The 15,580-nt window shown below is 24.0% G+C and overlaps 3 protein-coding genes across 3 annotated transcripts; 1 reads left to right on the forward strand and 2 right to left on the reverse strand. All coding sequences in view use genetic code 6, as the record gives it.

Moving 5' to 3' along the window:
• Positions 1–508: 508 nt before the first annotated feature.
• Positions 509–7,881, reverse strand: TTHERM_00079080 (WD domain, G-beta repeat protein; the record flags this gene model as incomplete). Its single annotated transcript, XM_001015749.2, has 15 exons — positions 509–753; positions 808–892; positions 1,013–1,117; positions 1,395–2,447; positions 2,707–3,183; positions 3,271–3,576; positions 3,641–4,099; positions 4,187–4,619; positions 4,850–5,414; positions 5,467–5,764; positions 6,093–6,452; positions 6,516–7,241; positions 7,334–7,447; positions 7,515–7,631; positions 7,774–7,881. 15 exons carry the CDS (start codon positions 7,879–7,881, stop codon positions 509–511), a joined length of 5,451 nt encoding a protein of 1,816 aa, XP_001015749.2.
• A 1,783-nt stretch (positions 7,882–9,664) lies between these two features.
• On the forward strand, positions 9,665–11,784 carry TTHERM_00079090 (IBR domain protein; the record flags this gene model as incomplete). Its single annotated transcript, XM_001015750.3, has 6 exons — positions 9,665–9,766; positions 9,969–10,307; positions 10,406–10,689; positions 10,900–11,123; positions 11,193–11,680; positions 11,740–11,784. 6 exons carry the CDS (start codon positions 9,665–9,667, stop codon positions 11,782–11,784), a joined length of 1,482 nt encoding a protein of 493 aa, XP_001015750.1.
• A 1,774-nt stretch (positions 11,785–13,558) lies between these two features.
• Positions 13,559–15,392, reverse strand: TTHERM_00079100 (PAP2 superfamily protein; the record flags this gene model as incomplete). Its single annotated transcript, XM_001015751.2, has 2 exons — positions 13,559–14,392; positions 14,700–15,392. 2 exons carry the CDS (start codon positions 15,390–15,392, stop codon positions 13,559–13,561), a joined length of 1,527 nt encoding a protein of 508 aa, XP_001015751.2.
• Positions 15,393–15,580: the final 188 nt, after the last annotated feature.

Here is a 15,580-nt window from a genome sequence, read left to right on the forward strand (position 1 = left end):
AAAATAAATAAATGAAGAATCGAATAAATATTGAAGTAAGTATTTTATATTGTATTTTTGTTAATTTAGATTTTTGTAATAAAAATATTAAGTAATAATAGCTGCATGTCACTAAATGATATTTAAACAATATATTTTTTACCTAAATAAGAGTAAAGTAGAGAATTATTTCAGTAACTAGTTTTATCTTTATCTAATTTAATTTTGTTACAAAAATTACATTCATGGCTTAGATAGAAAAAGGAGTAAATCTTAAAATTTGAGTGATAAACTAAATTGTGTTTTTAGCTGTAAAAATAAATTTGTTACAATATATATTTGGATATTAATAAATTGACGACTTACTAGTGATACATATATATACAATTTTACTAGTAAAATAAAGTGATTATAAAGTTAAAATTCTTATTCAGTAGAACTAAAGAGTGGTGTTTTATAAAAAATGAGAATGTTACTCAATCGAAATAAAATAATTTAAATCTAATCAGAGTAAACAAAATTAAATTTTTCAAATAGTGCTAGGGTCGCCTAAGGGAGCAGAAAATAAATTAAAAACTGTTATTTGATTGTTTGAAGAAACTAATATGAAAGGAGCTTCATTTATTTATTCTTCTTAAGAAAGAGAAGAATTTTCCTTTTTAATCTTTTATTGCTAGTCAAAGACAAACAAATCAGAGATTTCTTGCTTTTCTCCTATTCTTCTTCTATCCAACTCAATTCCATTATGCGCATCGTATAGACTAAGATATCCATCTATTTTTTAATGTAAACAATTTATTTCTTCAGTTATTTATTTAAAAACTTTACCTTAGTGGCCTAGGAAAATAATGTCACCTTTTTCATTAAGAGCAATCTTTTTGGGTGGGCTCACTAATGCAATTTGTCTTACATTCTATTAAATTAGATAATTATTTAATAATTTTATGTAAACATTAATGAGATAGTATAGTAACTTAAATATTAATTAATTTCTTTTTTTAGATTTAAAAACGCTAATAAATTAATTGCTTACGATGTGCTCTCTATAATTTCTTATTTATATAAAATCGATCAAAGGAGATATTACAAGATATTCATCTTTCTCTTACTTTGAAAACAGGGCTTAGCAGAATTGGACCTTATTATTTTAAACATTATACATTCAATAAAAGTAAAAAAATAATTAAATCAAACATGCCATCCATCGATCCATCATTCTGATGAATTTTATTATTTGGCATTAATAGGATTTTTTTTGTAAGTAAAATTTATAAATCACTATTAATCCATCCATCCACATATTAAGTAAATGGAAATTTTTATAGATTTTTTATTACTTTAGTTGTGTTTATAATTTCAAAAAACTAAATTTTTTCATTGTATTTATGAAAGTAAATTCAAAATAATTTTTTTACTTGATTTAATTGCTTATTTTTGTAGGTTTACAATTTGTAGTTGTCGATTAAATAATACTCTAATTCGTATATTTTCATTAGTTCTTCCACTGGGTTTTGTTTGCGCTTTAAGCATTTTCGACTCCAAACTTATATTTTTGAATCTTAAGTTGTCACTAACCACAGAGAGAGTGGATCATGGACTGAGATGTCCATAAAATCTGAAGCAAATCCAATATTATCAGCTATTTTATTTATCTATATTAAGAATGGCTGTAGTTTTTCTACATAAAGAATATATATATCCCCTAGTGAATTAGCTACTATTACATTTTTTGTCTAAGGTAAAGCTCTTAGTGCATTTATGCTTAAGTTGGGTAAATTAGAGTCCCCTTTTTTGTTAAGCTTTTTAATTTCCCCTTAGTCATGAATAAATGAAGCTCCATAATTTTCATAATTAATGTAATTATAGAACCTCACATACCCGTCATTATAGCCACAAACAAGGATATTCAATTCATCCATTGTATCCATGCAAATGCATTCTTTTTTAGGTGCATAGAACTCTGTTTTTTCCTCTATTGAATCCAGTTCCCAAATTTTTATTGTATAATCGTTTGAAGAAGAAATAATAAGACCGTTGTATCCAACTCTAGGAACATATCTGCACGACCTTATAAGCTTATCACTTTAATGAGTAGAAGAAATCCTAAGTGTTGCATTATCTTCGAAATCAACTAGCCACATCAAACCGCACTTGCTTAATAGCATGATTCCAGCCATTGCTATAGGTTAATCTAACCCTTGTCTAATATCATCATCTCCCATACTAGAATAAGCTATAGGGTAAGAATCAAGGGTGTAAACCTAGCTATTCTAACTAACATTTGTAGCTAATTTTTATATATCCATTGTATTCAAATCTCCTAAATTAAATTGATACACATTTACAGTGTTACTCAAAATTATCAAATTATTCTTTATAACTATAAGCTCGCTAATTCCTTAGTTAATTACTCCTTAGCACATACACAACATGCAGCCAGATCGTAAATCAAATATCACTATACACCCCTAATATTCCAAAAATAAATTTTTAAACATCATTTTAATTAATTGATTTTTTCAAATGCTCTTTCACCATAAAATGATATTTAAATAAATAAGAATTCCAAAAATTGTAATTAAATTTTATTTTTAAGAAAAATAAATTAAATTTTTTTAAACATTTTTTTTGGTAAAATTTATTCAATTTTTTTTTTACAGTTTTTAGATTTAAAATATTTTTTAGCTTTAATTTATTTTTTTAGTGGTAATTTAAAGAAATTTTTACTGATGAAGTTCCAATAAGAGCTAGGTGCTTTTAATTATTTTATATGGAAAGATAGTTTAAGGAAACCAAATTTCCGGTATTTTTATTTGTAAAGTCTGCTTGTTAATACTCTAAGCTCATTCTTGAATTGAGTCTCCAAAATTAAAGTCCATTTTTATATACAACAGCGAATTCCAAAGCACCTAAAGTAACATTATTCCATTTAGTACACACAAATGTATCATTTTCATCTATTGTGCTACTAGAAACTAATCTACCTGAAGCAAGTTCCCAAATATTTATCAACTAGGCTCCATTCTTAACATTTTATTATTCTTTTTTTTCTTCTGTTTAACTAGCAACTAGTAACTAAATTACTGACAATAAATAATTTGAGCAAGGAGATATTTGTATGCTTAGCAAGTTGCACTCTTAAGGATGATATAGCTCTTTAATTTATGCATGTGAATTTGAGTCATAAACTTTTATTGAAGAAGCCTAAAATAAATTATATTTAGAAAATACTTATCAATAAAATTAAAAATTCCAATTTTAAATATTGCTTGAAATCTTTAAAATTTTTACTTTATTTTAGAGAGTTGCAACGTAATATCTACAGTTTGGACTGATCTCTATTTTAGAAATTGGATATTCAAGTTAGGTGACTTTTTAATCTCTGCTTGGTGATTGCATGTGAGATACAACTAAAAAATTATTCACAAAAGTAACCAAATAACGATTCTTTTAATTCCAAATAAACTTTTCTTAAGGAATACCTCCCTTTGTATTGAACCCAATCACACAGTTAATATCTAAGTATTACCCAGGCCTTCTTTCTTCAAAAAGCCTTTCTTATCTTCCGTTTTCATTCAAATTAAGGTTCATATCGTACTGTTTTAATTACAAAAAATTAACATAAATTTAATTTATAAATTTTTATTTTATTGTAACTTACTTGATAATTCTAAGCTGTATTAAAAATTGGAGCTTTTTGAATTTCTTTTAAATCATAAACATCGCCTAGATTAAATTTTTGTTGTAAATCATCATAAAGACCTCTAATTGGCTTTGATAAAAGAGATTAATCTTCATTATTATTTTTTAGTTCTTCTATGTAGTTATTTCCTTCTCTTCTCACTGATAGGTTTGAAAATAAAACTTTTTCTTCAGGCTCATTAGTTTTTAGCTAGGTTTCTGGGTTATTTTACTCATTTTCATCTTCTAATGGATTATTTTCTAGCTCTTTAAACAGCTCCCCCTAAAATTTCCAGCAATATAGACTCTTACTACTTTATCCAAATGCAAAAACCAAATTGAGCTCATCATCACTAGTAATTACACCTTCGACAAACTCTCCACAGTTATATGCCTAAAAAGCTGGGCTAACTCCTCCTCTAAAATGATAATCCCATATCTTATTTAGATTTATGAAATACAATAAATTTAAAAATGAAGAAACAATGATTTTTTATCTGAACGAAATAAATAAATAAATTTTTACTTTTAAAAGCTAATCCTCGCCTGTTGTAAATATATATGAAGCATTATAAGATATAGCAACGTTGTTAATTTATCCTTTATGAATATTGGAGTATTCACGAAAGAGTTTTATTTCATCAGGAACAATTTTATACTTTTTTATCTTTTATCTTTTAGTATATACTATCATTTCATCTTTTCTTGTAGTAAATTTAACATCTTTAATTTCTTCTAGTGAATTTAAAGCTAGTTTCTACTCAAAATTGTTCATGCTATGAATTTTCACACAATAAGAATCACTCATAATATAAAAATAATCACCAACTACATCGAAGCCAGTGCTAACTAAATTTTTAATCTCTATTTCTTTTACACATTAAAATTATTCATTAAAAATAGCTATTTTCTGAGAATCTGCACTCATTCCATATTTGTCAAATCTGCTCACATCAACCCTAATAGATTAAATAAATTAAATTAAATCAGAAAAACATTTCTTAAAGATTTTAAATAAATTAAAAATATAATTTAGAAAATAAATTTCATTTTTACTAAATAATTTAAATTTTTATTTAAACAAAAAATTCTTTATTTAAAAATTTGGTAAAAAAATCAAATCAATAGATTTTGTCGAAGTTAATTGCTTTAAAATTAATTTAATCTTAATTTAGAATAAATGTGTTACTTTAATATACGAGACTTATGAAGCTCAAGCTCACATGCAACTGTGTAGTTTCTTATGTCAAATATTCTGACAGCACCTGATTCGAAACCACATACAAATTTATCTCTGTTATGATATGGTTAAACACATGTTACTTACTCATCTAAACATCTGAACTCGTAGACTTGCTAGAAGAAAATATTATTTGAACCCTTTAATTTCATTAAATCCCAAATTCTGATTGAAAAATCCTAGCTTATTGTAATAAGCTTTCTGGCAGATTTATGGTATTTTAAATCTATAATTTTATCATTGTGACTTCTAATTATAATTGTAAATTTCTTTTTTTCTATGCTTAAGGCTCCTATAGTGCCATTTAAACAGCCACAAACAATATAATCGTTTATACTTAAACTACAAACTTGGCTGTCTAGTTTGGCTTCTAAAATTAACTCAGAGAAATCCATTTTCCAAACTTTTATTTTTCCGTTGCTTCCACAAGTAATAACATACTATTTACTTGCATCTTAACTATCGTTGTGTAAGCCTATACATTTTATAGGTTCCTCATGAATCATAAAAACACCTATTGATAAATTATAATTTGAGTCTAAAGAATTTTAACTGCTTTATTATACCTATCATTTCCTTTTCAACTGAATCTAATATGTAAAGATTTCCGGTGTTTCCAACAACAAGTATTTTGAAAGATTTCTAATCTGTTTAAGCAATAGCAAAATCACTAAATACATTATCTCTGGCATGTTCACCTAAATAAGCAGAGTGCTATGCCAAAACTGTTTCTTAACCTTTACCTTTAATCCACCAAAACCTAATATTTTCTTTTCCTACACTTATTAAACCCTTAGAAATGTCTTTTTTATCTATAAAACCAAGCTTTACTATGTCAAAATTGCTTAGATTTTTCACAATTACCTTTATAAATTTTGCAAAAAATGTTTAAATTCTTCCAATTAATCAAAAAAATAAAAATTGTTCATTTTCTTTTTAAAAAAATATATAACTGATGCTAGTTTAATAAAAAAGTGCTGATAAAATATTAAAAAAACTGATTCATCTGTTTAAAAAACGATAAAAAAGCTTTTTATGCTAAGAATTTTTTGAATTTTTTGTTGACATTTTTTGACAAATATTTTTTTTTTGTTCAATTAATAAAATTTTATTCAAATCAAAGTAATTTTTGAGAGAGTTTTTTAAAAAAATAATTAAATTCAAGGCAAAATTAATTAACAATTTTTATTACCTAATCTCCTTTAATAATCATAATTCCTGGACGTTTAGCATTATCTAAACCAGCCAAAGCAACATAAAGTTCTTTTTTATAATAAGTTATGTCTACTGATAATATTTGCTAGTAGCCAGTATAATAAAAGCCAGTACGCTAAAGGGTGTCTGAATTCCAAAAAGAAATCTATGTGCTGTCTGTTGTAATAATTAGTTTATCCTTACTTGAAGCAACTACTTGCTATATTTCGCTATTTTGACCAAACATATATTTTTATTCTCTAGTCTTAACGTCTTACATTATTAAAACACTTCCACTACTATATAAAATACTTCCACTACCAAAGCTGCATACATTTCTTTTTCCACCACAATAACCCTTTTAAGAAAGTAAGTAATTTAAATTTAAAAAAATAAATACTTTTTTATGATTAATATATACATGAATATGAGAGAGTCTCATTATTGGTGTTGGTTAAAGTTAAAAGCAATTTTCATAAACAATGGGAACACTTTCTTTTTCTTACTCTTACAAATCTTCTAATTCCTATTCATCATAATTAATGCCTTTATCTTTATTTTTGTTCTTCAAAGAAGATTTTAGCCCATTTTAAGATGGAATTTTCAAGTTTACATCTTCGAAAGAGCTGTTTTCATTGTCAGAATCAACATGCTCCTCATCATGTTCTTCTTAGTCTTATTAATTTTATTCTTCTTAACCAGGCTCAACAATTTATACTTTTTTTTTTAATATAGATTTTAAATTTTCTTTGCTCTTTTCAGGTGCGATGTATTTTTAGCTTTCAGTTTATTTTGGAGGTTCAAGTCTAGGAGGTCTTGTGTTAGCCTGCCTTTGATTATTTTCATTAGTTTATATAGAATGAGTTATAAATATCCATTAATATCTATCATAAAATGTTTCATTCTTAGGAAGAATTAAATGCATTTCTTTAGGCATACTCTCTACATTATACAAGTTATTAGAAGTAAATATACCTTTATATTTTGCATTCGCACAAAGTTATATGCTTCTAACGTTATAATCAATATTTGCGTCTGCTATGTTTGGCACTAAAACTTGTAAGTAACTCTTAGAATCTATACAAACAATAGCCCATTTATTTGGCACTTCTGAAAAATTCACTTATAACTCTTTATCAGCTGATTTCTATATATTTTGACAAGTTAATTAATTATTTGACTGCTAATAAATCTTAAATTTGTTTGTTTGTTTGTTTCATATAATTGATTGATTTTTACCTTCACTTGCTTATAAAAATTAGAAAAAGATATTTTGTATCTCTAGTTATTTACAGAATAAATTATATGGAATGCGAACACACTTCCTGCTGGTACTTGCATTTAAATATAAATCTAATTTTAAAGAATAATTATCTTAATTTATTTGCTCATTCATTTTTTTGAAATGCTAAATAAATACATAATTGCCTATCAACTAAAGAGATGAAATTTCAGCTGATTACCCAGGAATAGTAATATTATTTTATGTAGAAACTTGTCCCTCAATTTTTAAAATCTTTCTTGAAATATCTTTATCCTTTTGTTTATATTTAAATGATTTATAAAGTTCTTTCTTTATTTATTTGGCTAAAGAATAATTTGAAATTTTATATTTATTTATTTTCTATCAGTTCAAAATGCTATGCTTATTTATATTTTAAAGTCTATTTATTATTTACCATAGCAACAGCTACCCTTCCTTTTTTTTCTACATTTTTCATATCATGTACTTTAAAATGTTTGAAAACATCCACAAAAGGATTTTGCCAATAAAGGTTAGGTTTCATTTCTTTGTTTTGCTAAGAATCTACTATTCCTTGTTTAATCTATTTACTTATAAGTAAGCCAATTAATTTTTTAAATTTATGGAAATAAATTAATCAAATAAAATTCTTTTCAAATTCAAAGATTTGCTTTAGAGTTGAAAACAAAAAACTTATTAATTAAAAAAAATAAGTGTTAACTCTTTTTTATGAAAATACAAATTTTTTCAGTATCTATTTTTAAATTAGCACTAAAGCACAGATCATTTAAATTATAATTGTTAAGAGTCTTAAAAAATAAGTAGAGTTTTGAATAAAATAAATATCTAACAAACTTTATTTTAAAAATAAAAAATTAAATGAATTCATTAATTAATTAACTATTATAAGTATATATATATATATTTTTATTTAATAAATTAGCAAAGTATTTATTTATTCTTGAAATTTGTAAATAATTTTATAATACACAATAATTAATTAATTAATTATAAAATATTTCAATAAATTATTAAAAAAGATAAATTTTTGTTTAAAAGTAAAATTTTTAGTTAAAACTAATTAAATAAATACTTCAAAGGTATAAAACATTTATAATAATAATCCTAATATAAATAAAAACAGTATTTTAATATGATCAAATTTATTCTGAAAATATTATTAGAAGATTTCAATTGATTCCTTTTGTAATTTGCATATGATTTAATTAATTTTATATTTTGATTTTAGAAAAAATTAAAATATTTTTTATCCTATTTAACATTTTTATTAGAAATAATGGAATAAAATTCAAAACAGTTTTAGAATATTAAAGAAGTTATTTAATACTTTTTTATTAATTATAAAAATAAAGGATAATTACATGAAACAACATTGCAATTCATATATTAAACCATATCTAAAGAAGTATATTATTTCTAGATTTTAATTATATGGAGTTTTTTATTTTTTAGTCACTGAACAAAACTCTCAAAATATAAATTGGTGAGGGATTGTAGTGTAGTGTATTGTTTTATAAGAGATTTCAAAAAAAAAATATGGGTTTTTAAATTTTAAAGAGTACATTATCTTAAATTTAGAAAGATATTTTAACTTTGCAAACAAATATAGAAAAACTAGGAATATTTAATATTTGGCAGAATTAAATAGGAGTGGAGTTATATATAGGAATTTATAGCTTGTCCTTGGTTATTTATTAATTTGTTAACTAATCTTACTTGTTATTTTAAAGCTGGTATGAGAGTTTCAGATATATAATTAAACAAACAGGCAGACAGACAGTGAGATAGATAAATATACAAAAAACACTTAAATCAACAAAAAAAGAGACAAAGAAAGCTCGAACATTTATTTAAAGTGTTAATTTAAGAAAGCAGCATCAACAGAAAAGAGAATTCTGACAAATATTTATTCTTTCTGAAAATTTATTAAAGATGTTTTGTCGATCCCTTCATTTGGTAGACAAGTCATCAATAATAATTTTAGTTCATTCCATTTGTGAAAATTGAGATAGTAATCCAACATATTCATTATTTGCTTTTAATTATAAAAGGACATTTTAATCAGAAAGGTATCTTTCTTTCTATGCTTATTTGCTTGTTTGTTTGTATGGAATGAAAATTATATTAATTCTTTTTTATTAATGAATATATTTGCTAGTTATTACTTCTTCAGTCGACAACAGTATTGTCTTGATAACAAAAGAAAATTAGATATCAAATAAATATTTAAAAAAAATAATTAGAAAAGAGTACGTACGATCTTGAGAAAAATAGATAACCAAAGAGTAGAAAAAAAACAAATAGAAATGGAGGATGATATTATGGACGACGACTATGATCAATACGATGACGATGAAGATTATGATCATGCAGATTATGACAATGCCTTAACTAAAATGAGTTCATCGGTAAAAAATAAATCAATTAATTGATGCACATATTACAAAAAAATAATTCTTTTTAAGGACTTTCTTAACTTGAAAGCTAAAGCATAAAGAAAAGAAATGTTGCAATTGAATGAAATAATAAATAAGGCGATCAATAAATAAATAAAGAAAATTATTTTAAAAAGCGAATCTTAGCAAACATTTTATATTTAAATAAAAATAGAGAACATTAGTTTGGAAAACTACCAGTGATATCTATTAGGTCATCGATTAAAAGGTTAGAGATTAAATGGAAACATTGAGTTTATCATACGACGATACTCTCATCATTTACAAGTATTTCTAATGGAACAAGGATAAAATGGACCAAGAATATTTTAGCAAGCCCGAATAAATTTAAAAAAATGCAGGTCTTATCTATAATGGCATGCCAAAAGCAGCTCCTCCTTCTACTAAAAATTTTATATGCCCAGTTTGTTATGATACTGTTAGCGAAATAGATTATCTTCCCTGCAATTAAGCTATTTGCAAATCTTGTTGGAGATAATACATTACAGACAAGGTAATTTCATTTCATTAAAGTCAATTAATTTACTTTTTATGCATAATTTAAATTTCTTTGATGCATTTTTTAAATCTATACAATTATAATCTAAATAGACACTTGGAAATTAGCTACACATGTTCTTCAAATGCCCCTTTGAAGGTTGCAGTCTTGTAGTTCCTTAGTCATTTATTTTTAAGTACCTTAAAGACGATAAAGAAAAGTAAGATTACAAGCGTAATTTAGGGAGAGTTTATTGCTCAGAAAGTAAAACCATGAAATGGTGTCCTGCTCCTGGTTGCGATTTTGCTGTCGAAAATACTCATTTTACTCATTAATATGTCCAGTGTATCTAGTGTAATACATCTTTCTGCTTTAAATGTGGCAAAGAACATCACTCGTAATTCTTCTAATCTAATATTTTCTTTTTCTTACTATCTTTGAGCAGCAAAGTTAATTAGAGATAAATAAATAAATGAAAAGACTAAACCATAATTTTGATCAAGCATATTTTGTTTCAAAATTTATAAAAATTAAAATTGAGCGAAAATTTTATTATTCAATCAAAAATTAAGACATGCATTTATCATTTAAATATTAAATATTATAGGCCGTGCACATGCGATATGGTTCATGAATGGGAATTAAAGAATTCTTCGGAAAGCGAAAATTTGAGGTGGATTTAACTTTACACAAAACTTTGTCCTAAATGTAGGAAACCAATTGAAAAGAATTAAGGATGTAATCACATGACTTGTCGTCCACCGAACGGGTGTGGCTTTGAGTTTTGTTGGTTATGTTTAGGTGACTGGAAAACGCACGGAGAAGCGACAGGTAATTTTCAAATAGATTTTATTAAAACTTAGTGAGAATAAATAAAAAAATACAAATAAATAAATAAAGGTGGATTCTACAAATGCAATAAGTTTGAAAACATGGGCCAAGACGAAAAAGATAATAAAAAGAAGGAATTCGATAAGGAAAAGTCATTGTTAGAAAAGTATATTTTCTATTTTGAGCGTTTCAATAACAACTAGAAAGCTGAAAAACAAGCAAAGGAAGATCAGTTAAAGATTAGTGCATTGATCAAAGATATTCATGATAAACTTGGATAAGATTAATAATACTTGCAATTTTTAAATGAGGCAAATAATTTCTTGATAGATGGCAGAAGATGCCTAAAGTGGACATATTGCTTTGGCTTCTATTTAGACCCTAAAAAGAAGGATTTGTTTGAAGATTAGCAAAGTTATTTAGAAAAAACAATTGAATCTTTACACTCCAAAATAGAAAAAACAGATTTCAAAAAAAGATTCTTAGATGACTTAAAAATTAAAGAATTTGATTAGTATAAAATAGACATAGTTAATCTCACTTAAGCAGGAATTAAGGTAAAAATTCATTTACTTACGTTTCATTTTTAAAAATAAATATTTATTTTAATAAACAGTTCAAAAAAGGTATTCTAGAATCTTATGAATCAGGTACTTTTTGAGGTAAAATAGTATGTAGAGATATAGCTAAATAAGCAAGCAATTAAGAAATGCAACATTTACTAAAATGAATTTTAACCTGAGAAAATTTTTTTAATAAGATGATATGAAGAAAAATTATTATCAAAAATAAACAATATATTAAATATAGAAAATAGTTCAAATATTCATCAAACACAAACACACACACATACACACTACATAACATACATGCATTAACACACTCTTATAAATAAAACATTTAAACTGATTAATGTATCTAAATATCTATCAATCTATTAGTTCTTAATTACATGTTTATCTAACTAACATCATAGTATAACACTAACTAAATTAACAAAATTTTAAACCATTTTAATACATTTAAAAAAATGATTATTATAAAAAAAAACAATTAATTTTTTCAACTATTTATGTATTTCATATTCAAATAATATAAAACTACTTTATTATAAATTCTTATAAACCACTAAATTGCCTTCGATATAAGTTCAAAATATCGATATGTTTATATTTTCTGATTATGAATATATTCAATATTGTCATAAAATTAATTAAAATTTTAGTTAAAATTTAAAAAACAAATATAGCAAATATAATTCTAAATATGTTTCATATATATTTTTTATCGTTTACTCCTGTTTATTTGAAAAAAAATTAAAATTTTTATTTTGTAGAATTTGAAGAGTATAAAGTTTTCATTTCATACTTTAAATGCTAGATTAGAAATATTTTGCTTATCTTTCTTTCTTTTTGTGGTATTGAGATATTTAAGATTCAAAAACAGATAAGCTGTAATGTAACAAAGTATAATTAAATATACAAAAAATATGACTAATATATAACTTATTTCTTTTATTTTAAAAGCAAATTAAAATGGTAATAAGTTCTTTATAATAAAATGAATATTAAGTTAATTTAGTTAATAGCTTTTAAAATTAATTAAAATTTTACTTTATGTAAAGTTAAATTATTTTTAGTTATGAATTTATTCATTTATTAACAAAGAATTAAAAAAATTTAAAAATTAACAATAAATTTGTAAAATGTTATTTAGATAGTTTTTTATTCATGGCTTGTTCCTAGTTCATTATAAATTAAATAGAAAATTTCTTTATCTGATAAACAAAAAATAAAATATTAATTTAATAATTTAAATTTGATTAAATTTTTTTTATTACCTTTTGTAAACTGAAATATTATTCCCTTTTATTAAAAATATAAACTTTTATAAATGTTTCAGGTAAAATATAAACTATAATAGTTAGTTAATAGATTTGATATTCAGCTAAATATTCTATACATTTATATTTGAGGTTAAAATTGTTTTCTTAAGAAAAATAGGTTAACATTTAATAAACTATTTTTTAAAATGCTTATAATATAGAATATCTTATCATATGTGGAGTAATATCAAACCGAAACACTATACTCATTTTTATGAATGGTGGATATCATAATTCACTCAATAAATTTAATAAACTATTAATTGACAAAACAAGGAAAAAAACTAAACATAAATATGTCATTAATTATGGAAACTTTATTGAAAAATTGCTCTTTATAATATAAAATAAATTCATAAATTATTTAAACAACAAGTTATGACTTAAAATTATTTTAATTGAAAATGTTAATTTTAACTAATAAATTATATCATTCATTCATTATATATATTTTTATTTAATTGTTTTCTTAATCATAATCTAAATTTTCTATTTTTATCCAATTATAGATTTGATTAGATTATAATTTAATTTATGGAAGGTTTGTTATTCATTATTTATCTTTCAAATTTAGAAGCTCTAAATTTTGCTATTGTTACGGTATTACTTAAATTTAATTTTGAACTTATAAGACTTATTAAGATTATTATCCTGATTTATTTTGTACAATTTCATTTTGAGTTGGTTTTTATTAATCATCAATAGGATTGCACTTATAAGAATTTTCATTTGTGTTTGAAGATTATTCTTAACTAAAATCTTCAACTAAAATAACTAGCTTAGTATTACTATTTGGAATTTTATAGTTTAAATCTCCTTCAACATTGCATTTAAACATTTTGAATAACTAAGCTCTAAAAATGACTAAACTAAACCCTGCTAAAAAAGTTGCTAAATTATAGGCTATAAAAAATCTTAGATAAACTTAACTTTTAGGAGTAAATTAAATGACAAGCCAAGGTACACCAAATGACAAAGCTAATAAAATAATATCAGATATTACTCTCAATAAGATTATTTTTTTAGACATCTTTTTATAATTTTCTAATAATTTTTTTTCGTTGTAATTTCCTCTCATGAAAATGAATCCTATAAAGATTCCAAACACTAATCCAAATACTCCCATATCAGAGAATGTTTTGTGATATAAAGAAACATGAAGCATATCTGAGTCAAAGGGCTTATTACAAGTCTATACAATTCCTTCAATCCATAATTATGGTATTTCAAAGTAACTTTTACTCAACTCATAAACCAGAATGCACATTCCTACTATAAAGCAATAAGCTAATACCAATACAGCAAGAAAATATTTTTTCTTATTACTGAAGCCATCATCTTCAATTATTCTAGCAGAAAAGTACCTGAATCTCTTATAAAATACCTATCCATTAAAAAAAAATATTTAATCTCATATTTTTTAATATAGCAAAAAGTAAAATTTAATCTTATTTGATCCTCAAAATTTCTCTTCAAATAAAATATTAATATTTCATTAAAACAAATCAAAATTAATAACAAAATTTATTTTTAATAAATGTCATTAATTAAAAAGTGTAATCTAATTTTTTTAATCAAAAATTTCTTGCGATTTTTTAATTTTTTAAAAAGATCTTTGCAAACTAGAGCAAAAATCAATAAAATGAATGTTTGTTTAACCTCAAAGAATAAAGAATAAATTAAAAAGTTACACAAATATAAGCCAAAATCCAAAGTATTCCCAAAACCCAGCCTAGTAGAACTTAATTTAGTGAATGCATACCTAAGCACACTCTAGCCCAGCCAATTAAAATGCATAAAACTAATCCTATTAAGTTAACCCAAAATCTTCTTTAGTGAAGCTTGTATTTTCCATTCTCACCTTTTATTAACATTTTAAAGCAATCATTATCAGCAATATAGTGCGACACATAAACCATGACTAAATTATTTACACCATGTCCGGAAGGATTACCAAACTCAGGGCCACATTCATCAGTTTTTATGTCTAGATTTACAAAATATGGTCTTGGGTCTTAGTAAAGACTTTTTAAAAATGTCATTTAGAAAAGAGAAAGAACAGTTATTGACAATAAATATAATCCGTCTATTTATCTAGGCGTAATCCAAAAGACATATGCTATCATAAGAGCATCTAAAATCATAGATAATGTTGATATCTTTCTATTAAACCATTCATAGCCGCTTCCAGTATTTTGCATAACATGAAGTGTTACTTCATTTGATTTATCAAAGAAATCATCTCTAGTAAATATATCTTAAATGATATACGAAATACACAAAATTACACTAACCCAAAAAACTAAATTCAACTTCTTAATATTCTTTCTTCTATTCTATTCAATCTATTCAGAAGGAATTATGGTCTCTTCTTTTTACTCCATTTTTTTTTACTTTCTAAATTTTTAATGCTTTAGACTGTATTCTTATCTTTTAATTTGATTACTTCTTTTGAGATACAAATTATTATGAATTTTATTATTTTTGATAAATTTTAATATAGCAAAAGTCTAATTTTTTTGACAAAAAAACTATATTAATTAAGTATGTTATTAGTAAATAATTTAATAAT

Source organism: Tetrahymena thermophila (assembly GCF_000189635.1).
Source record: "Tetrahymena thermophila SB210 genomic scaffold scf_8254650, whole genome shotgun sequence".
NCBI lineage: Eukaryota > Ciliophora > Oligohymenophorea > Hymenostomatida > Tetrahymenidae > Tetrahymena > Tetrahymena thermophila.